The following is a 26,185-nucleotide window of genomic DNA, read 5'->3' on the forward strand; positions in this document are numbered from 1 at the left end:
TATGCACAGCATTCATTTTGCTGTACTCCGGTATACTGAACACACACTGTAGATTTACTTGTTTGGGCAAGGGGCCTAAAATGTATCAATTAAACCATTGTGAAATCCTGGTCCATTGAAGTCAGTAGGAATTTCACCCCATGTCATCAAAGGGGCAAAGGTATGAACATTGGTACTGCAGCATGTATATACTAGTACTAAAATATACAGCTTTAAACAATAGTTGTGACATGATACAACTTCTCTCTACATTTGCTCTGTTAGAGTATTTCCTATGACAACTAAACAGACAGATTTATTTGGCCTGGGAGCTAAAAGGGAATTTTTAATTAATCTTCCTCAACGAATGGACAGTTTTCAACTTGAGTCACTGGGGCCAGGTTGGTAGGAAGGAACTCAGTAACAGCACCTTAGTAGCTCTCACCAAATAGGTGGGTTTCTAAACAATCCTCGTCTGAGGCCTTGTCTATACTACACAATTACACTGCAGTAATTACTCCATTTTTTCATGTCCACACTATCCTCCTTCTGCTGGTGGTGCGCATTCTCACGAGGAGCCCTTCCACTCATTTATGAAGGGAGTGTGGGGAGCTGAGAGCCCAGGCTCTCAGTGCCTGGCAGCTCGGCAGGGAGACTCCAGCTTTGAGCTGCATGTGGAGCCCACAGCCAGGGCCGGTGCAACCACTAGGCGAACTAGGCGGCCGCCTAGGGTGCCTAGTGGTTGAGGGCGCCTAAAAGCCCACTCAGGCGAGGAGGTGGAGTGGAGGTGAGCTGGGGTGGGGGGGTGCGGGGAGGGCCGCCCGCAGTAACGGGGGGGGGGGGCGCACAAGGGAACCGCTCCCCGCCCCAAATCACCTCCACTCTGCCTCCTCTGCTGAGCACACAGCCCCCACTCTAATTCTCCTCCAATCGGCGCCGCAAGCCTGGGAGGGGAGGAGAATTAGAGCGACGCCGGCGTGCTCAGTGGAGGAGGCGGAGCGGAGGTGAGCTGCGGTGGGCTCCCCGGGCAGGGTTAGCTTCCGCGTGGGGGGGGGGGGGGGCACTCCCTAGGCAGGTTTAGCCTCCCTGGGCGGGGTTAGCTGCCTCAGAGGTGGGGGCTCCCCGGGCAGGGGGGCGGCGGGCTGGGTTAGCTGCCGCGGGGGGGCTCCTCTGGTGGGGAGGCGGGGGGCGTGATTAACTGTCGCGAGGGGGGGGGGTTAGCTGGGTGGGGGTGGCGCAAGGTGGAAGTTTCGCCTAGGGCGCGAAACTTCCTTGCACCGGCCCTGCCCACAGCCCGGGTTTTCAGCACAGGCAGCGAGGCTCCAGCTGTCAGCATTGCAGGGCTCACAGCTGGAACCCCTCCCCTGCCCTGGGGGCTCAATTTCAAAACAGGGCCCCTATCAGCAGTGAAATTGACATTCTCAGCAATGCAAGTAACTATGAACTATGAACTACATCGACCTAAGTCTTACGCCTCTTGCCAAGATGTATATATTAAGTCACTGTAGCGGGAGAGTTACAGCAGCGGGAGAAACACTGTAGTGTGTACACTTACAGAGTAGGTCAACGTAAACTGCTTTACGTGGACCTAATTCTGTGGTGTAGACCTGGCCCCAGTAGAGGCTGGCAACGTCGGAAAGTGGACAGGCAAACCTGATGTTCTCTGTCTGGGCTGAGAGCCTAGGGACTGCTCCCAGTACAGTACAGGTGATCTTTGATTACCCCTTTGTTTTTAACAGTGCTATTTTCTCCACCATCTCCAAGTGCTGCTTTTCTCATTTCTCCCCCTCCCTCCCTGCACTCAATTGTTTGGTTCCCTCAGGCAGTCAAAACAAGGTAAACTCTGCCTGCTTTCGTCTAGCAAACTCCTTAGACTGGAATCTGCTGCAGATTACCAGGTATGTAAACTGCACATGGGGGGAAGGTGGAAGCTCCGCCAGTGATGAGATCTTCCCAAGCACATGGGGAGGGCAGTTGCAGGCTCTCAGAGAATCTTGTAAATGTCTGTGGTGGGATAAGTAATAAAGGTGCTTATCAGGATAACTCATCAGGGTTCAAACAGCTTTACTCCCAGTTTTTGGTGAGACAAACAGTTAAAAGCAGAAAACAAAGGGTGATGGGGTGTGCTGCGTGCTCATTGGCCGTCACTCATGCAGACTCTGAGCTCCTGAGCAGACACCAAGAATGGATATTTGCACATGTATATTGTTTTGCAGCACTGCTTTCTAATAGTTTTATAGTAATGGACATCTTCGTAGCAGATCAATTTAGATTTAGGAATGGAGTTTCTGTACGTTTCACTTTTTCACATTTTCTAGGGCATCATATATGAAGTGCTGAATGGACATGACGTTGTAGCAGGGCCAGTGGAAGGATGTTTCGCGCCCTAGGCGAAACTTCCACCTTGCGCCCTCCCCCCCCCGAGCCCCTGCCCTGAGGCGCTCCCCCCTCCCGTGGCAGCTCCCCCCCTCCGCCCTGAGGTGCCCCCCCCCCCGCGGCAGCTCCCCCTCTCCGCCCTGAGGCACCCCCCCTGCGGCAGCTCCCCACCCCCACCCTGAGGCACCCCCTCCCGCCCCAGCTCACCCCTGCCCCGCCTCCTCCCCGAGCACGCCGTCGCTGCTTCACTTCTCCCGCCTCCCAGGCTTGCGGCGCCTAAGCTGATTGGCACCGCAAGCCTGGGAGGCGGGAGAAGTGAAGCAGCTCACCCCTGCTCCGCCTCCTCCCCGAGCACGCCCCCCCCTTGCTGCAGGCAGCCCTCCCTGCACTCCACTGCCCCAGCTCCCTCCGCCTAAATGCCGGCGGTGACCGGGGCGGCCGAAGATCCGGCTGCTGCGGTTGCTGCCGAAGAAAATGGTGCCCCCCAAATCCTAGCGCCCTAGGCGACCACCTAGGTCGCCTAAATGGTTGCACCGGCCCTGCGTTGTAGTATCTTGGGCCCTAATCCTACAACAGACAGAGTGCAAATGGACTGCTGTGTCTGCACAGAGACTCATTATTTGATTTTGATGGGGCCCTGTGTGAATGTATGAGTCCACCAGTTCACTATCTTTAAAGAAGCAGGCTTTGGAAAGAGCCGATAACAGTGTTGGGTAAAAGATCATGCCTTGGTCAATGAATCTTCTTTTTTTTAAAAATAAAGAACCTTGCCTTGGACAGTATCAGTGGAGGCTTATTAGAAACATGGAATTTTTTCACATTAGTCATACTATGGTTGCTTGCCTTAACCTGCTGCTGAACGAAAACATCTGAGAAATACAGAGAGGAGGCACAATTAGGGGGTAAGTTCAACCTTGTAAGAATACCACTCAAGAAAACAAGGCCAGCAAATAAACTGGAATATTGATTCATTTCCTTGAAACCAAACAGTGAATGTCTCAAAGACAGCATTCAGCTGTACTATTATTAGAAGCCTTATTTTCCCAGGACCAAACATGACACGAAGCTGGGAGGTATTGCCAATACAGAGAGGGACCGGGATATCCTACAGGAAGATCTGGATGACCTTGTAAACTGGAGTTATAATAATAGGATGAAATTTAATAGTGAAAAGTGCAAGGTCATGCATTTAGGGATTAATAACAAGAATTTTTGTTATAAACTGGGGACGCATCACTTGGAAGTAACAGAGGAGGAGAAGGACCTCGGAGTATTGGTTGATCACAGGATGACTATGAGCCGCCAATGTGATATGGCCGTGAAAAAAGCTAATGCGGTCTTGGGATGCATCAGGCGAGGTATTTCCAGTAGAAATAAGGAGGTATTAGTACTGTTATACAAAGCACTGGTGAGACCTCATCTGGAATATTGTGTGCAGTTCTGGTCTCCCATGTTTAAGAAGGATGAATTCAAACTGGAACGGGTACAGAGAAGGGCTACTAGGATGATCCGAGGAATGGAAAACCTGTCTTATGAAAGGAGACTCAAAGAGCTCGGCTTGTTTAGCCTAACCAAAAGGCGGCTGAGGGGAGATATGATTGCTTTCTATAAATATAACAGAGGGATAAATACCAGGGAGGGAGAGGAATTATTTAAGCTCAGTACCAATGTGGACACAAAAACAAATGGATGTAAACTGGCCATCAGGAAGTTTAGACTTGAAATTAGACGAAGGTTTCTAACCATCAGAGGAGTGAAGTTCTGGAACAGCCTTGCAAGGGGAGCAGTGGAGACAAAAGACATATCTGGCTTCAAGACTAAGCTTGATAAGTTTATGGAGGGGATGGTATGATGGGATAGCCTAATTTTGGCAATTAATTGATCTTTGACTATTAGCGGTAAATATGCCCAAAGGCCTGCGATGGGATGTTAGATGGGGTGGGATCTGAGTTAGTACAGAGAATTCTTTCCTGGGTGTCTGGTTGGTGAGTCTTGCGCATGTGCTCAGGGTTTAGCTGATCGCCATATTAGGGGTCGGGAAGGAATTTTCCTCCAGGGCAGGTTGGCAGAGGCCCTGGGGGTTTTTTGCCTTCCTCTGCAGCGTGGGGCACGGGTCACTTGCTGGAGGATTCTCTGCACCTTGAAGTCTTTAAACCACAAGTTGAGGACTTCAATAGCTCAGACATAGGTCAGGGGGTTGTTACAGGAGTGGGTGGGTGAGATTCTGTGGCCTGCGTTGTGCAGGAGGTCAGACTAGAAGATCATAATGGTCCCTTCTGACCTTAAAGTCTATGAGTCTATGATTCCATGAGTTTGGACACTATTCGATGATTACTGACAATTTCTGGAATTTCTTCTGACTAAAACAACACCCCTGCCCACCAATCACTATTATTTAATACATTGAACATTCAGCTGTTGACTGCAGTGTAGATATTATAAAAATAATTGATAAAGCTACTTATTTTCAAAATTAATGTCAAGAAATAAATAGGAAAAAGCTTTTAAGAAGCAATCTTTACAGGCTAATTATGAGTCCTTGTGTTCTAATTAAAGATGAAAGATTAACGAAACAGGCATACACAGATGCTCTGATTCAGCAAAGCACCTAAGCATGTGCTCAAGTCCCAGTGACTTCAATAGGACTTAAGCACATGCTTAACTTTAAGCATATGAGTAACCCCATCCTTTTTCAACAAAGCACTTAAGCATATACTTAAGCTTAGGCATTTGTCTACATGGGAAAATTTCACCAGTGACACCATTATAATTATACTGGTATAGTGAAACCACTGTCGTTATACTGGTGGAACTCCTCAAGGGGGCATTCCTATTCCAGAATAAGTGTGGCTTTTTTTTTTTTTTTTTTTGGTGGCTTAGTTTAAACAGCTTACAAGGAAACGTAAATTAAATCAGTAAAAGACATTCTTATACTGGAATAAGACTGTCCACACAGGAGGTTATACCCATATAACTAGAGTGGTTTAAATTCAACCTTATCTTATACTAGTATAACTTTCCCCATAGACAAGCCCTAAAAGAGAGCTATCTAGAAACAGAGGGACAGCTTAGACATTCAAATCAAAAAAGTGCTTGGGACATTCCACGAGTTTAGGCTTGCAAAGTTCCCAAACTATCATCCTTTCAGAGGAGTTGGAGTGCATGGGGCATAGGTTTTCCATCAATGGAGAAGTTGTGGGCATGATATTCTCTGAGTCCCACATGACAGCACAGATCTTTCACTGGTTCTCTTCCCCTCAGACCAATCCTCAATGGGGCTCAGCAATTGCTAACAGTTGTATCACAAAGCTTTTACCTGTAATCACTAGGTAGTCCATGTGTTAAAAAGTTCCACCACCTATGGTAATTTTGTACAGTATTTGCAATGCTGTTCACATATAAATTGCATCTACCTTTTACGGAGTTGATTTTTCCCTCTTTGAATGTTCTATTCCCTCACATAATAACAAACTGTGCTTCTCCACATTTCAATATGGAGTATGGAGGAGAATATAAATTCATAGAACTACTCACTTACCGATGTCAAGGACCCTCTGTTTAGCTGTGTGTTGCCGAGAATGCCAGTATTTCCAATACTTCAGCTGTTCCTCTCGGTTTTTATCTTCACTGAATACAACCATGACCACACTCTACAGAAAAGGGGAGTGGAGACTACATTACTGGCAGTACCTCACGTTTAATTAATTCTGAGATGCCTAAGTACTAGAAACTCCCACCTGCCTCCATTGCAACTAGAAAATCTATCCTTGAAGGGAATACCATTCAGTGTTTTGTATTCTTGCCCTACATGTGTGATGCATTTAATATTTGAGTGCAATAGACAGGTAATTTAAAAATAAAACAGGGACAATGATGATGCTTTTTCTGGAGTTTGAATAAAATGTGACTGAGTATTTACATTTAAGAGGGCTGTGTTTCATAGTGCTAAAAGAGGTGATCTCAAAAGCAAAAGCATCCCAGATTCTAATTCTGACTGAGATACTTGGAATAAATCATTTGGACTCGTTGGGCCTTTAGAAGATTATATAAAAGTAGAAATGATATGTTCTGTATGATAGGAGCTCTTCTGGGTAAAAGAAACATACACAAAAAGTTCCTATAATGCTGCAATCAACTAAGGGGGGCTGGCAGGATTGGGGACAGCACTGCAGGAAAATCAGAAGTGCAGCAGGAAATATCATTGTGAATGTTCTTGTTGTTTGATTTAAAAAAATATATAGCCACAAATTGATTTAACACAGCTGAAAATACACTCTGAGAAAAACATAGTATTTTAGTGCCTGCAACAGTCAACAATTCAGACAAATTACAGCCTGTGATGTTTAATGTTTGAGCTACTTTCAAACAGGTGTTTTCATATGTGATGAGCAGCAATCATTTAAAAAAAAGTGTTCTTTGTCTGCATTTGAGGATATACCACTTTATATCTCTCTTAGTCCAGTGGTCCCCAAACTTTTCAGAGTAGCACCCCCTCTTACCCCTGTCCATGCCCCCCGCCAGGAGCCAGGGCTGAGAGCGGAGCCACGGCTCCCGGGGGTTGGGGGGAGAGGTGAGGGCATGAACAGAGGCAAGGGGTGTGTGGCTGGGGCGCAGCTGGGAGTGGGTCTGGCTGGGGTCGAGGCAGGAGCTGCGGCCAGGGGCCGGGGCTGGGCCGGAGTAGAGCTGGGGGTGGAGTGGGGCTGGGTAGCTCTCCCTCTCTGCCCCCGAATGTTCCTCCACACACACCCCAGGGTGGGGCATGCCCCACAGTTTGGGGACCATTGCCTTAGTCCCCAGCACCCATCCTATGGTCAGAAGTCTTGCATATATTTTTATTTTTACCACAATGCTATATGGGTTTTTTACTGAGCCTCGTTTGAGTTTTCATTTCAAGTTCTGGATTCATTTTGCTCTAATTATGTGATACCAAAAACCAAACCAAAACAAATTGTAACTTCACTCTACATCTTAACACTGGAGTCATAAAAGCTCAGGAAAAAATTGCCTATTTGAGCACATTTAAAAAATTTCTCTTTGCAGTCACAAACGCTGCATGCCAAGGTAACCTGAAATTATGGAAAACAAAAAATAGCCCCTTCAATGTGTTCTTTTTGTTCTCAGATGAAAAAGCTTTTCCCAATCTCCACACAAATTCCCCATAAATAACCTCCCACCTTGAATCACCAAACTGTTTTAAAAAATTGCTGCCTCTATATGTAAAGTCTCCCAAAACTATGTGTGAGATAAAAAGCACAATTGATGGTGTTCCCCTGGACCTGATCCAGTGCAATGACATCGCTGAATAGCCTCTCACTAACTGCAATTGACTTTGCATCAGGCATTTGTTCTGGGATTATATTCACATTTTCGCCCTTCTAGCAGGGTTTGAGGGTTGTCCCCAAACTGTCTCAGAAGGGGTTATGTCATAAATCTGGTAACCCCTTTAACAAATCTAATCATCTAAGAGCCTCAATAAACAGATTTATTTCATCTTGCTTTAATCCCCCACTGTGTCTCTGACACACAGCAAGAAAAACATGTTGAGAATGAGATTGGACTACAGTGGCCACAGCGTTCTCAACCTAGTAGTATTTCATCTGCTTCATTCATTCATTCACATACTCACTGCACTTTGAGTTTCAGGGGACAGTGCCATTCTCAGGGCAGCAGCTTTGAGGCTCATTTTTCATTTCAAGTCTAACGGGTGATCACCAGTTAATCTGAAACACTATCGGATGAGCCCAGTGTGTTCACCACAGTTTGATTGTCACAGCTCTGCTTCAGAAACTGAGAACTGCAATGAAGCCGTAAATCTGATTTCCAAGGTGGGAATCTCCATAAAGGTTGTGTTCTTCTTGAATATAAAACAGCTCACATGCATACACCACACTTGTTTTGATTTTTAAAACAGATCATTAGTAAGTTAATGGCCCAATCCTGCAAGCTGCTAATGCCCTCAACTTCCCATGGCTTGAGTGGGAGCTGGGAGAACTCACTCAGCACCTCACAGGTTTGGGCCATGAGGACTCAAGCAGGTGCTTAACATTGGATGTGAGTGCAACTTAAGCATGTGCTTAAAGTTAAGTAGAGGAATAAGTGCTTTGGTGAATCAGGCCCATGAATGGTTCCACTGAAGTTAATGGGAGTACTCATGCTTAAAGTTAAACACATGCTTAAGTGTCTTGCTGAATCATGGCCTTAGACAGATATATATGCAACTGGGCAGCTCATGAGATGGGACTGAAAAAGGACTAAAAAATATACAGCAAGTATCCATAGCTGATAACTTTTCCCCATATTTCTGTTGGTGTTGTAGCCAAGTGTTTCTGCTGTTCCCACAAGAAAAATAAAACAAACCATGAGCAACCCCCTGAAGATATCGGCAGAGTTCTGTTCTGTCTAGCAAAGGCTGCCATACCCTGACTTTGCTGATGGGATGTCGGAAACACTTGTTGTCACCCGTCTCGCTCAGAGTAATGGCATAAAACTGTCCTTTGTTCAAATAGGTCATCGGTCCTTCCCCTTGCTTTTGACGCAGAGATTTGGTAGCTTCTAGAGTATACTGAAAAGTGCTGCTGTGTGAGAGAGAGAGAAAGAGAGATCAAACAATCTCTATGACTTTTCCTTTTCTTTTTTTCCTTATTTATTTATACATTTCATATGCATACAGATGGTATTGGCATAAAACTAATAGGAAACTAAATAGCAATAATGATGGGAAAAGGTCAAAATACGTAAAAATAGAGACAGGTGATTCAATAACTAAAATTATCTTCCTTTAAATCCATCAAATCTGGAATTCATTAAGAATGGACTAGCTAGATTGTAAGCCTCTTTGGGCAGGGACTGTCTCTTTAGTTTCTCTGTACATAACTATGGAACTCTATATACACCCCAATGATAAGGGTGCTGACTGACAGGTGGGAATAGATCTTGGTTCACTGCTAGTAAGGGGAGCTAAGCTGCCTCCATGAACATCTGAACCTGCAGCTGGCACAGGAAGAAGAGTCCAATGAGAGCAACACAGAAGCTGCTGAGATGGTGTGCAGGAGGAACAGGACTCCTGACTACTGTACGAGGAAATGGGAAAGGGAAACGGCAGAGTGGGGTTAATTTTTTTAAATTAGAATCTAATTTTTACAGGTATCTTTACAAATAAACCCGACAGTGCAGAATACCTAGATTTCACTGGTAGTGCAATTGATGAATAATACAATTAGAAAAAACAAAAGACAAGATATTAGTGATGTTATCGTACGGGAATTAGGATTTTGGAAGGGAAGATGTTCCATAAGAGAAACTGCACCTTTATCTGTGGTGCACACTATGAAAAAGTTTGAGAATCTCTGTCCTATAGACTCTTTCCCTAAACACACTCTTCACAGAACATTGTCTATTGGCATCCTACCACGCTGCATTACGATAATTTAGGCCTGGTCTACACTACGAGTTTAGGTCGACTTTAGCCGCGTTAAATCGAATTAAACCTGGACACGTTCACACGACGAAGCCCTTTCTTTCGACTTAAAGGGCGCTTTAAACCGGTTTCTTTACTCCACCTCCGACGAGGGGATTAGCGATAAAATCGGCCTTAGGGGGTCGGAATTGGGGTAGTGTGGACGGAATTCGACGTTATTGGCCTCCGGGAGCTATCCCACAATGCGTCATTGTGACTGCTCTGGACAGCACTCTCAACTCAGATGCACTGGCCAGGTAGACAGGAAAAGCCCCGCGAACGTTTGAATTTCATTTCCTGTTTGCTCAGCGTGGAGAGCACAGGTGACCACACAGAGCTCATCAGCACAGGTAACCGTGATGGAGTCCCAGGATCGCAAAAGAGCTCCAGCATGGACCGAACGGGAGGTACGGGATCTGCTCACCATATGGGGAGATGAATCAGTGCTGGCCGAACTCCGAAGCAGTAAATGAAATGGCAAAATATTAGAAAAGGTCTCCAAGGCCATGAAGGAAAGAGGCCATAACAGGGACGCACAGCAGTGCCGCGTGAAAATTAAGGAGCTAAGGCAAGCCTACCACAAAGCCAGAGAAGCAAACGGAAGGTCCGGGGCTGAGCCGCAAACATGCCGCTTCTACACGGAGCTGCATGCCATTCTAGGGGGTGCAGCCACCACTACCCCAACCGTGTGCTATGACTCCCTCACTGGAAAACACACAGGGAAGAGGGTTCGGAAGAGGAGGATGGAGGAAATGTAGATAGCTCACAGCCGCAAGGAAGCGGAGAAACCGGTTTCCCCAACAGCCAGGATATGTTTGTCACCCTGGACCTGGAACCAGTAACCCCCGAACTCACCGAAGACCCTGAGGGCACACAGGGGACCTCTGGTGAGTGTACCTTTGTAAATATTACACATGGTTTAAAAGCAAGCGTGTTTAATGATTAATGATTAATTTGCCCTGGCAATCGCGGCCAGTACAGCTACTGGAAAAGTCTGTTAACGTGTATGGGGATGGAGCGGAAATCCTCCAGGGACATCTCCAGAAAGCTCTCCTTCATGTACTCCCAAAGCCTTTGCAAAAGGTTTCTGGGGAGGGCTGCCTTATCCCGTCCGCCATGGTAGGACACTTTACCACGCCAGGCCAGTAGCACGTAGTCTGGAATCATTGCATAACAAAGCATGGCAGCGTATGGTCCCGGTGTTTGCTGGCATGCAGACAACATCCATTCCTGATCGCTCTTTGTTATCCTCAGGAGAGTGATATCATTCACGTTCACCTGGTTGAAATGGGGCAATTTTATTAAGGGGACATTCAGAGGTGCCCGTTCCTGCTCTGCTGAACAGAAATATTCCCCGCTGTTAGCCACGCAGTGGGGGGGGAGGGGTGAAGTGATCATCCCAGAGAATTGGGTGTGGGGGAGGGGAATTAGTTGGGTTTGTGCTGCATGTTAACCCTGAAACCGCAGCCCCTCCTTTTACATTGCAAACCCATTTTAAATGGCCAACCCAACGGGTGCTTGGTATGGGAAATGAGAGCACTACTGTTTGAAACCATTCCCACATGTTAAGAAGGTTAAAAAAGCCAAAAGACTGTGTCTTACCATGGCTGCCTGCAAGCTGAAATCTGTGGCCTGGCACTGCGTGAGTGATCTCTCACACCAAACCGGCAGGCCCTCAATATAAGAGGAAAAATGCGACCTTGTAACGAAAGCACATGTGCTGTGTAATGTGAACAGCAAAATTTAACGTGAAAGAATGTACCCATTGTTCTCTAAAATGTGTCTTTTTTAACCACCTCTCCCTTCTCCTCCACCAGCTGCAAATGTTTCTCCTTCACAGAGGCTAGTGAAGATTAGAAAGAGAAAGCGAAGGACACGTGATGACATGTTTACAGAACTACAGATGTCCTCCCACGCTGACAGAGCACAGCAGAATGCGTGGAGGCAGTCAATGACTGATTATAGAAAAGCCCAATATGAACGAGAGGAGAGGTGGCGTGCTGAATCGCAGGATGAACAGAGCAAGTTGCGGGCTGAAGATGATAGGTGGCGTCAGCTTGCAGACAGAAGGCAAGAGTTGATGCTCCGGCTGCTGGAGCATCAAACTGGTATGCTCCAGCGTATGGTTGAGCTGCAGGAAAGGCAGCAGGAGCAGAGACCGCCGCTACAGCCCCTGTGTAACCAACAGCCCTCCTCCCCAAGTTCCATAGCCTCCTCACCCAGACGCCCAAGAACACGGTGGGGGGGGCCTCCAGCCACCCAGTCACTCCACCCCAGATGATTGCCCTAGCATCAGAAGGCTGGCCTTCAATAAGAGTTAAAGTTTTAAACTGCAGTGTGTCCTTTTCCTTCCCTCCTCCCCCACCCATCCTGGGCTACCTTTGCAATTATCCCCCTAGTTGTGTGATGAATTAATAAAGAATGCATGAATGTGAAGTAACAATGACTTTATTGCCTCTGCAAGTGGTGCTTGAAGGGGGGAGGGTAGGGGAGGGTGGGGTGGTTGGTTTACAGGGAAGTAGAGTTAACCGGGTGGGGGGGGAGGGGCGGAGGGTTCTTCAAGGAGAAACAAACAGAAGTTTCACACCGTAGCCTGGCCAGTCACAAAACTCGTTTTCAAAGCTTCTCTGATGCGCACCGCGCCATGCTGTGCTCCTCTAACCGCCCTGGTGTCTGGCTGCGCGTAATCAGCGGCCAGGCGATTTGCCTCAACCTCCCACCCCGCCATAAATGTCTCCCCCTTACTCTCACAGATATTGTGGAGCGCACAGCAAGCAGCAATAACAATGGGGATATTCTTTTCGCTAAGGTCTGAGCGAGTCAGTAAGCTGCGCCAGCGCGCTTTTAAACGCCCAAATGCATATTCCACCACCATTCGGCACTTGCTCAGCCTGTAGTTGAACAGGTCCTGACTACTGTCCAGGCTGCCTGTGTACGGCTTCATGAGCCATGGCATTAAGGGGTAGGCTGGGTCCCCAAGGATCACAATAGGCATTTCAACATCCCCAACGGTTATTTTCTGGTCCGGGAAGAAAGTCCCTTCCTCCAGCTTTCGAAACAGAGCAGAGTGCCTGAAGACGCGAGCATCATGTACCCTTCCCGGCCAGCCCACGTTGATGTTGGTGAAATGTCCCTTGTGATCCACCAGGGCTTGCAGCAGCATTGAAAAGTACCCCTTGCGGTTTATGTACTCGGTGGCTTGGTGCTCCGGTGCCAAGATAGGGATATGGGTTCCGTCTATGGCCCCACCACAGTTTGGGAATCCCATTGCAGCAAAGCCATCCACTATGGCCTGCACGTTTCCCAGAGTCACTACCCTTGATATCACCAGGTCTCTCATTGCCCTGGCAACTTGGATCACAGCAGCCTCCACAGTAGATTTGCCCACTCCAAATTGATTCCCGACTGACCGGTAGCTGTCTGGCGTTGCAAGCTTCCACAGGGCTATCGCCACTCGCTTCTCAACTGTGAGGGCTGCTCTCATCCTGGTATTCTGGCGCTTCAGGGCAGGGGAAAGCAAGTCACAAAGTTCCATGAAAGTGCCCTTACGCATGCGAAAGTTTTGCAGCCACTGGGAATCGTCCCACACCTGCAGCACGATGCGGTCCCACCAGTCTGTGCTTGTTTCCCGGGCCCAGAATCGGCATCAACCTGCCCCAGGAACACCATGATTTCCAAATTGCTGGGGCCTGTGCCTTGTGAGAGGTCTATGTCCATGTCAATTTCCTCATCACTCTCGTGGCCGCGCTGCAATCGCCTCCTCGGCTGGTCCTGGTTTTGCTTTGGCATGTCCTGGCTCTGCATATACTCCAGGACAATGCACGTGGTGTTCATAATGCTCATAATTGCCGTGGTGATCTGAGCGGGCTCCATGATCCCAGTGCTAGCTATGGCGTCTGGTCTGAAAAAAGGCGCGAAACTAGTATCTGACGGACCAGGGGAAGGAGGGAGGGAGGGAGGGGCGAGTGACGACATGGCGTACAGGTACAGGGAATTAAAATCAACAAAGGTGGCTGTGCATCAGGGAGAAACACAAACAACTGTCACACAGAATGGCCCCCCCCAAAGATTGAACTCAAAAGCCTGGGTTTAGCAGGCCGTTGATTTCACGGAGGGAGGGGGGAAGCAAATGAATACAGAACAAATCTATTTTTTACATCTTAAGACGACGGTGCAGCATGACTGATAGCCCTCGGCATCTTCTGGGTGCTTGGCAGCAAATACTGGGCGCTTGGCAGTAGCCTTCAGGCCTATTGCACGATCTGCTGCTCAGGGAAGACTCTGCTAATGTGCGATGATCCAACAGGGCGCTTGGCAGAAAATGGCATACTACGACTGATAGCCATCATCATCATTGTGAAGGCAGCAGAATATGACTGGGGGAATGGGGGATTGGGGGACATACGGAGTTCCAGCCACTGCTGGACTGAACATGTCTGCCCAGGTGCCCATGATCGACAGCCACTGCAGTACGATGACGACGGTTACCAGTCGTAATCAACCATCTACTGCCAAAAGGCAAAAGGCAAGGGCTGGTGCAATGCAGCCCTATGGCTGCCAGCACCCAGATCGCTGATGAAGGCTACCAGTCATGCTGCACCGTCTACTGCCAAAAGGCAGTTAGCTGCTGCTGCTTTGTAGCAATGCAGTCCCATGTCTGCCGGCACCCAGATGACATATGGTGACGGTGAGGTGAGCTGAGCGGGCTCCATGCTTGCCGTGGTATGTTGTCTGCACAGGTAACCCAGGTAAAAAGGCGCGAATCTATTGTCTGCCGTTGCTCTGACGGAGGGGGAGGGGCCTGATGACATGTACCCAGAACCCCCCGCGACACTGTTTTGCATCATTCGGGTATTGGGATCTCAACCCAGAATTCCAATGGGCGGCGGAGACTGCGGGAACTGTGGGATAGCTACCCATAGTGCAATGCTCCGGAAGTCGACGCTAGCCTCGGTACTGTGGACGCAGTCCGCCGACTAGAGCACTTAGAGCATTTTATGTGGGGACACACACAATCGGCTGTATACAACCGATTTCTATAAAACCGGCTTCTATTAATTCGACCTAATTTCGTAGTGTAGACATACCTTTAGTATATTCATCCCCATCACACTATAGTAAAACTTGCTGAATAAACATTTCCCTTCAAAATACTTTTACAGACATCATAATGGAAAAAGTCACTTATAGGATATTACCACAAGTTGAAGAAAATAATACCTTCTCAAAGGTCTGAATTAACAAAGCATTTAAGCACTGCTGAATCAGGGCCAAAAGCAAGAACATGCTAAATCAAAAGGTTAAGGTGTCCTTGAATTTCTAGTTTAAACCAAATGTACTCTGATGTCATACCATTGCCTATGGCAATATGAAAAGGAAATAAGGCAAAGACCAAAACACTATTTTTCTTATTTTTAGCCACCAAATAAAAAATAACAACTAAAATTCAGTAATAACAAGAATTTGTTTTCAAATCCCACCCAAAGAGATGGAGAAAACCCCCCTTCATTGCATCTTTCCTCCATCTGATGCAAGAGCGTTCAGAAACTGTTTAGTTTCAATATAGTTTAGTAGTAATTTTTATAATTTGAAATGAAGGCTAAATTTTAAAGGTGTTCCTAATTACGTTACTCTACTCTAAAATCTATTCTGTTTTAATGTTAAAAAGAAAAAAGTTTGGGGTTTCTGTGCTAAATTTTGCATTGTTTTGAAAAGACTACTGGATGTACTGTATACATTTTGTTTATGCTAGAAGGGTATTTTAAACACAGAAGGCCAGATTCTCATTGACATTAAGGCTCCTTAACATCAGTCAGTGTATAAAGGAATCTAAAATGGAGTTTAGTGTGAATCAAAATCAGACCCCGAAAGTGCCACAGTACAACTGACTAATAGTCCATGTGCCTTAGTTTGTTCTCCTGTGTATGACAGTTTCCTACTCTGGATGTTTCAGAAGGTGTTAAAAAAAAAACCCAAATATCAGACATACTGCACCTGGCCAATTGTGTAATACCTATACTATACCGTAGTGGAAATTTCTTCCAGATTCCAATTGGCAATCAGTTTATGCTCTAAAACATGAGCATTGCTACCACTTGTCATTTTTACCCTAGCAAATGTAACTGCAATTATTATTCAGAAAACTTTCTAAGCCTGTTTTGAATCTCATCAACTGTGTGATCTAAAAGCCCTTTGAAATCAATGGGAAACTTTCAATCTACTTCAGTGGGTCTTGGACCAAGCCCTAAGTTATGTTGATGTTATTTATCTGAAGCATTCATTTCTGTACATACAGGGTACGGAACACTTAGCAGAATGCTATATAATTCACAGGGGGGAGGCATTTCCTTTCTGAATTGTAAATTATCATCTGAAGTTGCCCTATGCTAAAGTTTTTCACCTTCACAGAAATGCTGACAATGCAAACACTCCTGGATTAGGTTTCAAAAATAACCAACACAGGAAATGGAAACTTTGCTGTATTGATGCTGCAGATATACTCCTGCCTAAGGTCTCAGTCCTGATCCCATTGAGGATAATTTGGATTTTGCCATTGACTTTATCAGGAAAGGGATTGGGACTTAAGAAAGCTACACCATGGGAAAAAAGCCCCAGGCATGAGGCCCCAATCCAGGAAAAATCTTAAGCATATTTCTAACTTTAAGCACATGAATAGTCTCACTGATATAAATTGAACTACTCACACGCTTAAAGTTAAGTACATGCTTAAGTGTTTTCCTGGATCAGAGCTAATATGAGTCAATGACTAATCTAGCTCTTGCCCATTTATATGCATGCATTTTGCTGTGTTTAGTAGCTAACAGTGATGACCGGTTATGTCTCCAAAACTTTAGTTTTATTGTGCAGTACTTAGCTGGGTGGTGACAGACACCCAACAGATTAAATAATACAAAATACACAGAAACATACCACAATATATTGTGACAAAGATCTCCACCAAAACCAATTGTTACAAAACAAAATGGGAATTTCATAAAATTTGGGGAACTGACTTAACAACCTCAGACATGTGCGTCCTGGAAGGCAGTGAAGATTTTCCAGGAGCAGGTTGGCAATTTGTGCTCTGTACTTGGGGTACCAAGAGCCTGGTTCTCCTCTCACACCAGTTTTACATTTGTACAGTGCCATTGACTTAAGCAAAGTTATTTTTGATTTAAGCTGGTGCAAGTAGGAAGAGAATCAGGCCCTGACACTCAGGGCAGGTCTACACTACGGGGTTATGTCGACCTAAGTTATGCAACTCCTGCTACGTGAGTCGACGTAGCTTAGGTCAACTTATTGCAGTGTCTACACTGCGCTGGGTCGACGGGAAAAACTCCCCTGTCGACTTACCTTATGCTTCTTGTTCCAATGGAATACCGGAGTCAACGGGAGAGCGATCAGCAGTTGATTTTGCAGGTCTTCACTAGACCCACTAAATCGACCCCCGGTAGATTGATCGCCGCAGCGTTGATTCACGGTAAGTGTAGACGTGCCGTCAGTGAAGACACACACACACTAGTCAGATTTTAAAGCCAACGTGCAGAGCAATGGAGGGAAGCAGCAGTAGCTGCGCTCCCAGGCTTGGGGAGTACAGTACATCCCTAGTGGTGGCAAAGTGGGGTTCTCCATACTATATTTTAAGATGAGGCCAATCAGCTCCATTTATTCCCCATTGTCTTTCAGTAACCTACCTTGCTGTTTGTTCGTAAATGTATTCCTCAGCCCCTACTGATGCACTGCGGTACTTCTGAAAGTTATAAAAAACAAACAAACAAACAAAAAACCAGATGATGAATTATTGGATACAAAGAAAATTAAAATTACTGACAAGATCATCTTAAAACTTTTCTAGTTAGGGAACCCTTATAATAAACTATCAGGTAGTTAAGACTCAAAATACCTATTAGCCTGAGTAGTCCCTATGTGGTTTCACTTCTAGAGTTGACACAGAGAAATTATTTGCACTGAGTGTTTGGATTTTGTCAGTCTAACTAGCTCATTATAACCATATCAGTAAAGTGGCAGGTATTTTTGTGTTCTGCTTGCCCTTACATTATCACATGTTTAAAAGAAACCTGTAATAACACGCATCACTCACAATTGCAAGCATGTCCTAAGCTGCAAATTAAATGAAAGCTTTTACGGTGTCTATGTTTTTAAAGAGGGTTTATGTGAATCTATTTCTAATTGTTCTCCACAACCCACGCACTGAGGCTCATAAAAATTCATATTATTGTATCATCTCATTTGGATGGGAATGGGGACACAGGCTAAGGAAGTATTCTGCATGTAATGCAGGATCATGTTAGAATAATAGATTCATTTGACAAAATGAAAACAGAGTTATAAAAAGGTATAGATGAAAAATGTGAAATATATTGCATCAAGAGGCTGAATTATGAAAATGATGTCCACTGCATAGATTGAATAAAGAACTATACACTACATTATAGAGCAGAGGAAAATTATATTCTGTGAAATCCTTGCTTTTTCTTCTTTTTAGTTTACCTTTTGTGGCCATAATACACTGTTTCTAATGGATCATTAGATAATATCTCATGGATTATTAATTATTACTATTACTATTTTGTCACCACTCAAGGTTAATTACATATTGATGTGCCATGATAAAAATCCTCTGTAATAAAAAGACTTGAAACCTGTTTAAGAGATGCCAGTTTATTACAGAGTGTTTTTACCATGGCACAGCAGTGGTTGTAGATTTGCAGTTGACTGGTCTTATTTTTACATCATTTTATGTGATATTTTCATGTATGGCTTGGTGTAGTGATGCCAAGAATGTCTCCGGAGGATAAGCAACTTTAAAATATTAATCCTTGTTTTTGTTAGATCAATACAACTAGTTTATATTAATTAGTATGTAATTAAACTATTTTATTAAATTAATCTGAGATACAATTTAAAATCTGATCAGTTATTTAAATCCATATTAAAATCAGGCAACAATCAGATAGAAGAAATTACCACTTTTATAATATTATGAAAAAATCATGATCATAGTACTGTAATTTACATGGAATGTTATACATAATTCTCTTGCATTCTGCCTTGGCTGATTAAAAGAATATACATCAAGATGACTTTTCTAAAAGGTATCTGCACTTGCACTTTTATAACAAATGTATGTGCATAGGGTAATGAAATGTGGGGAGGCAATCTTGTTGGTGGAAAAATTACTTTTTACAAACTTACACTTCACACTTGAGACAATCGGGCTAAAGCCCTGCAAACTCATTCACACACATAGCTCTTACTCACATGAATATTCACATTGATTTAAAAGAGATTGTTCACATGAATAAGAGAGCTGGACTGGGCCCATCCTGCACACATTTTCAAAAACAAGAGTCATAACTCAGATGCGTAATCTTATTGAATGCACCGAGAATATTTACATGTGTGAAGTTGCTTATGTGCAGGAAGGTTGGTAGGCTTGAGCCATGTTTGTAAGTTACAGTAGACAGTGCATAATACCTAATTTTAAATTGGTAATATAAATGACAGAGTATATTTTAAAAAAAATGTGATAAAATATTACTGATGTCACTGAGGTATTAGCAAATATATGTATTTGCTCTTTTTTTCCAGTTTGTTAATTTTGTCCATTTGACAGCACTTTGTAGGATGGATTCACTGTTCTGTGAGAGTTCAGTTGCATCTCCAACAGCATGTACTGGCATGATAGGATCAGTGCCATGAACTACCCTGGGGAAAGCCTATGTGCACACTACTCCCCAGCTCCTACAATAGGGTATTTACCAGTCTCCTAGCATAAGGGTTGAAGCCATATAATTATAATTAATTCATAATAGTGCTTGTGCTCCCAGTTTAGTTTAAACTGATTTTTAAAGGCACAATAGATTTCCTCATTATGTCACCACAGAGAGAATTCAGGTTGTATAGGTGCCCTGAATATGCATTTCCATACCTTAACATATTTGTATTTCTTTTAAGTTTAAGTTTAATTCTGCATTTCCTGGGTTTGAATACTTGTTTTGGAGATAATTACATCCCTGTAATCGTTTTTCCTAAATGAGTCATACATACTCTCAACCTTAACTCCATCTTAATGTAGTTTTTGACTGGGAGCTTCCTTGTTTTGTTTTAATTATTAATAATTTCATACATTAACAGGAATCAGGAAACCAAAAGAGAATGTTACTATGTGATTTGAAGATATGTAGTATCAACCTTAAATTATTTTTTAAATGTTAACCTCTAGGGTCAGGCACTCTAGAGCAGCACAAAGCAACCAGAGAATACTGGCCAGTTACACTGAATTTACAGTTGCTTTGCATTGCATAGCAGCCAGAGCACACAGCAGTTCTTCCCTCCCTCCTGTCCTCAACATTCCTCTGTACAAACACCCACCCACATACCCCACTTTCCCCCTACCTTTTGACCTCTACATTCCCTTGCACCCTCCTAATGCCACCCATTCCCCCCTCTTGCCCTTTTTGATGAGCAAATCTGGTGCAATAGATAGCTTTTGAAATGAACTATTTAGGATTAATGGTAATTTTTTTGCCATTACTTTTCACAACTAAAAAATTTATCCCTCAACAGAGATTGGTGCATAAACTCTTCCCCTTAAGAGATGCTCATGAACAATTATCCACTTTCAAAATGGCTGCCATCTCCTATTGTTCTGAATAGAACTGAAGCTACAGCCTGCTTGCCCTCTTTCAAAATAAGCCACCCCTTCCCCCTTTATTCTCAATGGGACTGAGGTCACAAGATGCCCTCTATTAAAATACCCATCACCTCTCATTGTTTCCAATAGGTAAGAAGCCAAACTACCCTCTAGGACGATGGTGTTCTCTTATGCTGTCAGAAGGCAAAGAAAAGCACTGTGAGGAGCAGCTGAATTTACTAAAGATGGTCACGGTCATTCACCTGCTCCTCTGTTGTGGAGAGAGCTAAAATATGCTGCTTGTGTTATTTATTAATTATTATTTATTATTATTATTGTAGTAGTAACTATGAACACCAGTCAAGGACCAAGCCCCCACTGTGCTCGGTGCTGTACAACACAGAGTCACACTGTATGATTCTTTTTAATGAGTTCCAAGATACTAGTTCATAAATGAAAAACTTACTTCTGTTCCCCCATCTTTGAAAGTGTCACTGTAAGTACTATCAGGAGTACTACGCTGGTCATCTTTGAGATAGTTTGTATGGGGGGCAATGTTGGGCACTTCATACTGAGTCTGTTCAAAGATAACCCCCCGGTGCTCCTCATTTTCACCCCTAACATAATGCACTTGCGGGGCCATAAAAACTGGTGTGAACTCTTCTGCCTTTACCACAGTAACTCCAGTCACTGAGATTGGCGTTGGGCTCCCAGATACATTTGTGCTGTACTCCCTTTTGGAAGACTCCAGATGTTCTTGGTTTAAGGAGAGATTAACTGGTACTGTCTTCAGGACTTGAACTCTGTTCTCTCCTCCACTCAAATTACTCTGAGCTTCATTAGTACCAAGACAATTTCTGTGAAACAAACAAAAACCTGTGAATTGTCCTAATAGAAACTGGCATCAAATTTCCTCATTTAGGGAGTAAGCTGATTGCTAAAGAAGTCAGGAAGATAATACACCCTCAGTGCAAAACTTTCTTCATGTATTGAGGAGGTTATCTTCCTCTGAAACATCAGGTATTGGCCACTGCAGGAATTAGAATGCAGGACCCAGTGATCGAATGGTCTGATCTCGTATGACAAATCCTATGTGACCTATACTTCATTCTCCTTAGACTACTATTGGATACATAGTTAATAGATCAATACAAAAGCCTATTGGCCAAAATAAACATCAAGGGTTTTACATGAAATAATATATATAACTGACAGTAGAACAATTTTCGTGTGGTATAGAGAGAGTGAATTGTCAATAATGAGATTAATATTTTGCTATCTGCCCTTTCAGACAGCCACGGGGTGGTGACCATGTTTACTGATATAATTCCTGAAGATGTACTTCCAGGAATCCCATAACAGAGCAGGACAGTAATTGTTGCGGGTACACTGTAGCTTTCAGCAGCTCCACCCTATCTCTAACTGAAGGTGCCCTTGAAAACCCATGTCATGCGCAGTCGTCACACACATGAAATGGTTAATTCATAAAGCTTTCAGCTTTCAACAGCTGCTAAGTGTTTTGTTCTCATTTTCAATAACTAATGAGAGTTGCGCTGATGAGAAAATGGCTGCCAGCTTGGTTTTCCGTTGGATGGATGTTTTGCACTGATGAGAAAATGGCTGCCATCTTGGCTTTCCGTTGGATGGATGTTTTGCCAATCCTGCTGTGGAATTTCTCTGGAGCCAGATGGAAGTGGAACTCTCTCTCCAGATGCTGACTGGAGAAGTTTCAGGTTATGTCTTCATTGTAAAAAGGTAGCTTTTTGTGCATTAAGATAGCTGGTTTTATGTAAATCATAGTGGAGACAAGGCACTGTTAGTTTTTACCTCAATGTAACTAGCTGAGCCAAACCCCACTTTGGGGCATAGCTATGACCTTGACTAACTAAGGTAAAAGTTACCTGTGCCTTCTCTCCACTAGGATTTTACATTGAGATAGCTAACTCAATGTACAAACATATCTATTTTTTTGCAGTGAAGACATAGCCTCACTCTCTCCTGCTCATGAGTCTCAATAAAGTCAGTTGTTTTTTTCTTAACCTAACACACAGGACCCTTTAGCAACTTTGACTCCAGACACAGCAAAAGCTATGATCTGACAGGTGTGAGGGGAAGAAAATGTTTTAATGAAGGTAGTTTTAATGAAGAAGGTGTTATGTAAAGTTATTTGCTCCCTGACAGAGATGAGATTAGGCTAAGTATAACTATCTAAATCAGTTTACTGAAGCCAAACTACTTAGCTTTTGTTACCAAAAAAAAAAAAAAAGCAGTATTTCTAATGTCAATATTTTTTTCTGGTTTACTTTTTCAAATAACATGACAACTTCCCTGGGATTCTTTATTACTTTGCAAATCACATTTTTAAAAAATCCCATTTAATTTTTTTAATATGTAGAGATGTGTAATGGTTGCTTCCCACATTAGACTTTGTTCTTTTATCTTGTAGAAGGAAGTCAGAAGCCATAACAATTCTTTTGATTCACATCTGATCAAAGTTTCTTTTAGCTGCAGTGTATTAATATATTATTTTAAATGATACTATACCTTTTATCTTGGTCTTCTTGACTGTCACTCACTTTGTTAACAGACAACAGCCTTTTATCTCTGGGAACCTGAGAAAAGCATCAGGCATTGGTCAGGCAAGTATAACACTTTGTATTTGCAACTTCAGGTTAATATAGTCAGGGCCTGATTCTCTTCCTACTTGCAGAAGTCACCTACAACAGAACAGGGCCAACAAGGAAAATAACAGAACACCACTGGCCATCATGTACAGCCTCCAGCTAAAACCTCTCCAGCACATCATCAGTGATCTACAACCTATCCTGGAAAATGATCCCTCACTTTCACAGACCTTGGGAGGCAGGCCAGTCCTTGCTTACAGATGCCCCCCCACCCCAACCTGAAGCAAATACACACCAGCAACTACACACCACACCACAGAAACACTAACCCAGGACCAATCCCTATAACAAACTCCGCTGCCCACTCTGTCCCCATATCTACTCTAGCAACATCATCATAGGACCCAACCACATCAGCCACACCATCAGAGGCTCATTCACCTGCACATCTACTAATGTGATATATGCCATCATGTGCCAGCAATGCCCCTCTGCCATGTAATTGGCCAAACCGGACAGTCTCTAAGTAAAAGAATAAATGGACACAAATCAGACATCGGGAATGGTAACATACACAAGCCAGTAGGAGAACACTTCAATCTCCCTGGACATTCAATATAAAAACTTCAAAAACAGACTTCAAAGAGAAACTGCAGAGCTACAATTCATTTGCAAACTTAACACCATTAATTTGGGCTTGAATAGGGACTGGGAGTGGCTGGCTCACTACAAAAGCAATTTTCCCTCTCTTTGTACTGACACCTCCTCACCAATTATTGGGAGTGGACCACATCCACCCTGACTGACTTGGCCTTGTCAACACTGGTTCTTCACTTGTAAGATAACTCCCTTCTCTTCATGTGCCACTGTATCTGTAATTTTCACTCCATGCATCTGAAGAAGTGTTTTTTTACGCACGAAAGCTTATGCTCAAATAAATCTGTTAGTCTTTAAGGTGCCACTGGACTCCTAGTTGTTTTTGTGGATACAGACTAACACAGCTACCCCTCTGATCAATTTAGATAATTTTTTTTATACCTGCAAGAGATTTTAAATTGTTGAGGTGAATATTGCTTGATTCGTTAAAAACCAAACATGAAAAAGAAACCACATTGAAACACAGCTTGAATGTGAAAATGCACATTCATTGTAAAAGTAATGTAAAAAAATGTCATCCAACACATCAGAGACATTGGGACCAAGACAATTTAAGTGAAACAACAAGAACTTCAGATTACACAAACGGGAATCAGAATTGAGTTTCATGCTTTAGAGCGGGGGACCATCGCTGCAGGGGTTAAAATGGTATTTCTCACACAGGTACTGCATGGCAAAGTTGGTAAGAAGCATTCCATGGTTTTGCTTTGACTTCAGTCGTAGCCAGTAATCAGGGCCAGAGTCTTAGCAGCAGCCATACTTAGACATTATCAGAGATACGAGAACAAAGATGATTTCATGGTTAAGCTACTGGGCTGGGACTCAGTTTTCAAATCATGACTTTGTCACAGGCTTTCTATGTGAGTTTGATTAAATCCCTTAATCTTTCTGTGCCTCAGTTCCCTATCTGTAAACAGGGTAATACTACTTCCTTTCTTCTACCCTTTGTCTCTCTCATAGTCTATTTAGATTGTAAGCTCCTTGGGGCAGGGACTGATTCTTATTCTGTGTCTGTACAGCGCCTAGCACAATGGGGTCTGAGCCCAGAGGGGCCTCTAGGCACTACTTTAATACAAATAAATAACAACAACAATAACAAATGGAACTGCCATTAAGAGAGAAAGCCTAGTTAAAGAGTGGGCAAAAATAAAAAGTTTCAATTTAAGCAAAATGAGTCCTGATACCATAGAAAAACCTCCAGATGAGCAAGGTCTCTGCTTTTTAAAGAATACTCCAGACTTGTAAACCAAAAGAAAACTTAATTATAGAAACTTAAAGAAAACTAAAGAAAACTTAATTAATTATATCAGAGGCTTTTAGAAATGAAGAAAAGCAAGAATACTGTGCTGAACAAAATAGTGGGTCCTGGGTTCTTTTAAGGTTTGTAATTGTAGCTTTAATCCCCAGTGGTAGCTAAATCAAAAGGCCTTTAGGTTGTCTTCTTGAAATGGAGAGGGAGTTTAATGCTAGTGTCCAGTGGGAAGAAACTTATTTGGAAATTGTTCTGCAGCATAATTTTCTTTCTTGATTATGCCTTAAAAACAGACCCCTGCTAAATTTATCACGGTTGGAAGATATATCAATCAAGTTACCTACTTTATAGTAATCATACAATAGGCCGAGAGCAGCAGCACTGTCCTCATCTCCATTTATGCTCATCATAGCCTTGGTAGCTGCTGTTAGGGGATTTTCCAGGTACGATTTCCAGGCTTCATCTTCACTTGTGTAGGCTCGTCTGGTATTGAATGGTGTCTCATTTGGTACTAAGGCCACAAGCCGTTTGTTACTGTAAAAACACAAGGCACACAATGGTAATTCACCAGAGATTTTTCCTTTCAGATCCACAAGCCACCTTACAATTTTCTATTGCATAATCTTTTCAAGAGAGGATGAGCAAAAAATAAGACAAAATGGAGTAAAATTGATCTAATAGTGTCAAGCAAAGACTTCGGTACTAAACTTGCTGTTAAAACATGCATCAATACTAGATAGAGATCCTCAAACCTTAACTATATGTATCTATGCATCCAGAAGACCAAACTGGTGTGCATCTGCACCCCAATGATTTGTGTGCATTGTTTTCCTCACACTGTACTATGTATATTGGTGTATCTGTTAAAATAATTTTCAAATTGTTGTAAAACAATAGGTATTATTTTTCCGTTTAAGAAACATGCCTGTTTTATAGCAGAACTATTTTTCTCCCTTCTTGCTTATTTGGAAGGTAATTTGACAGTGATTTCAGATTGCCTTTCAATAATTGGGGCATCTGTGGTCCAATGGGGTGGAAGGCAGGAGACCTGGATTCTATTCCCACCTCTGCCACTGACCTACTGTGGGCAAATCATTTAACCTCTCTGAGTCTCAGGCATTGTATATGCTGGGGACTTCTGCCTCCAGTATAGCTGTAAACCCTTGGCATAGACAGGCAAAACC

The 26,185-nt window shown here is 43.6% G+C and overlaps 1 protein-coding gene across 1 annotated transcript in view; it reads right to left on the reverse strand.

Moving 5' to 3' along the window:
* Nucleotides 1–26,185, reverse strand: part of GRHL2 (grainyhead like transcription factor 2) — a 119,165-nt gene that overhangs the window by 63,949 nt on the left and 29,031 nt on the right. The window contains exons 3-8 of the mRNA XM_065398290.1: nt 25,346–25,535; nt 23,013–23,080; nt 20,935–21,325; nt 17,506–17,561; nt 8,774–8,930; nt 5,894–6,005 (exon numbers count right to left, since the gene is read on the reverse strand). Of these exons, the coding sequence (XP_065254362.1) occupies nt 5,894–6,005; nt 8,774–8,930; nt 17,506–17,561; nt 20,935–21,325; nt 23,013–23,080; nt 25,346–25,535 (974 nt within the window). The remainder of the gene's footprint in view (nt 1–5,893; nt 6,006–8,773; nt 8,931–17,505; nt 17,562–20,934; nt 21,326–23,012; nt 23,081–25,345; nt 25,536–26,185) is intronic.

This window comes from Emys orbicularis, chromosome 2 (genome assembly GCF_028017835.1).
Source record: "Emys orbicularis isolate rEmyOrb1 chromosome 2, rEmyOrb1.hap1, whole genome shotgun sequence".
NCBI lineage: Eukaryota > Metazoa > Chordata > Testudines > Emydidae > Emys > Emys orbicularis.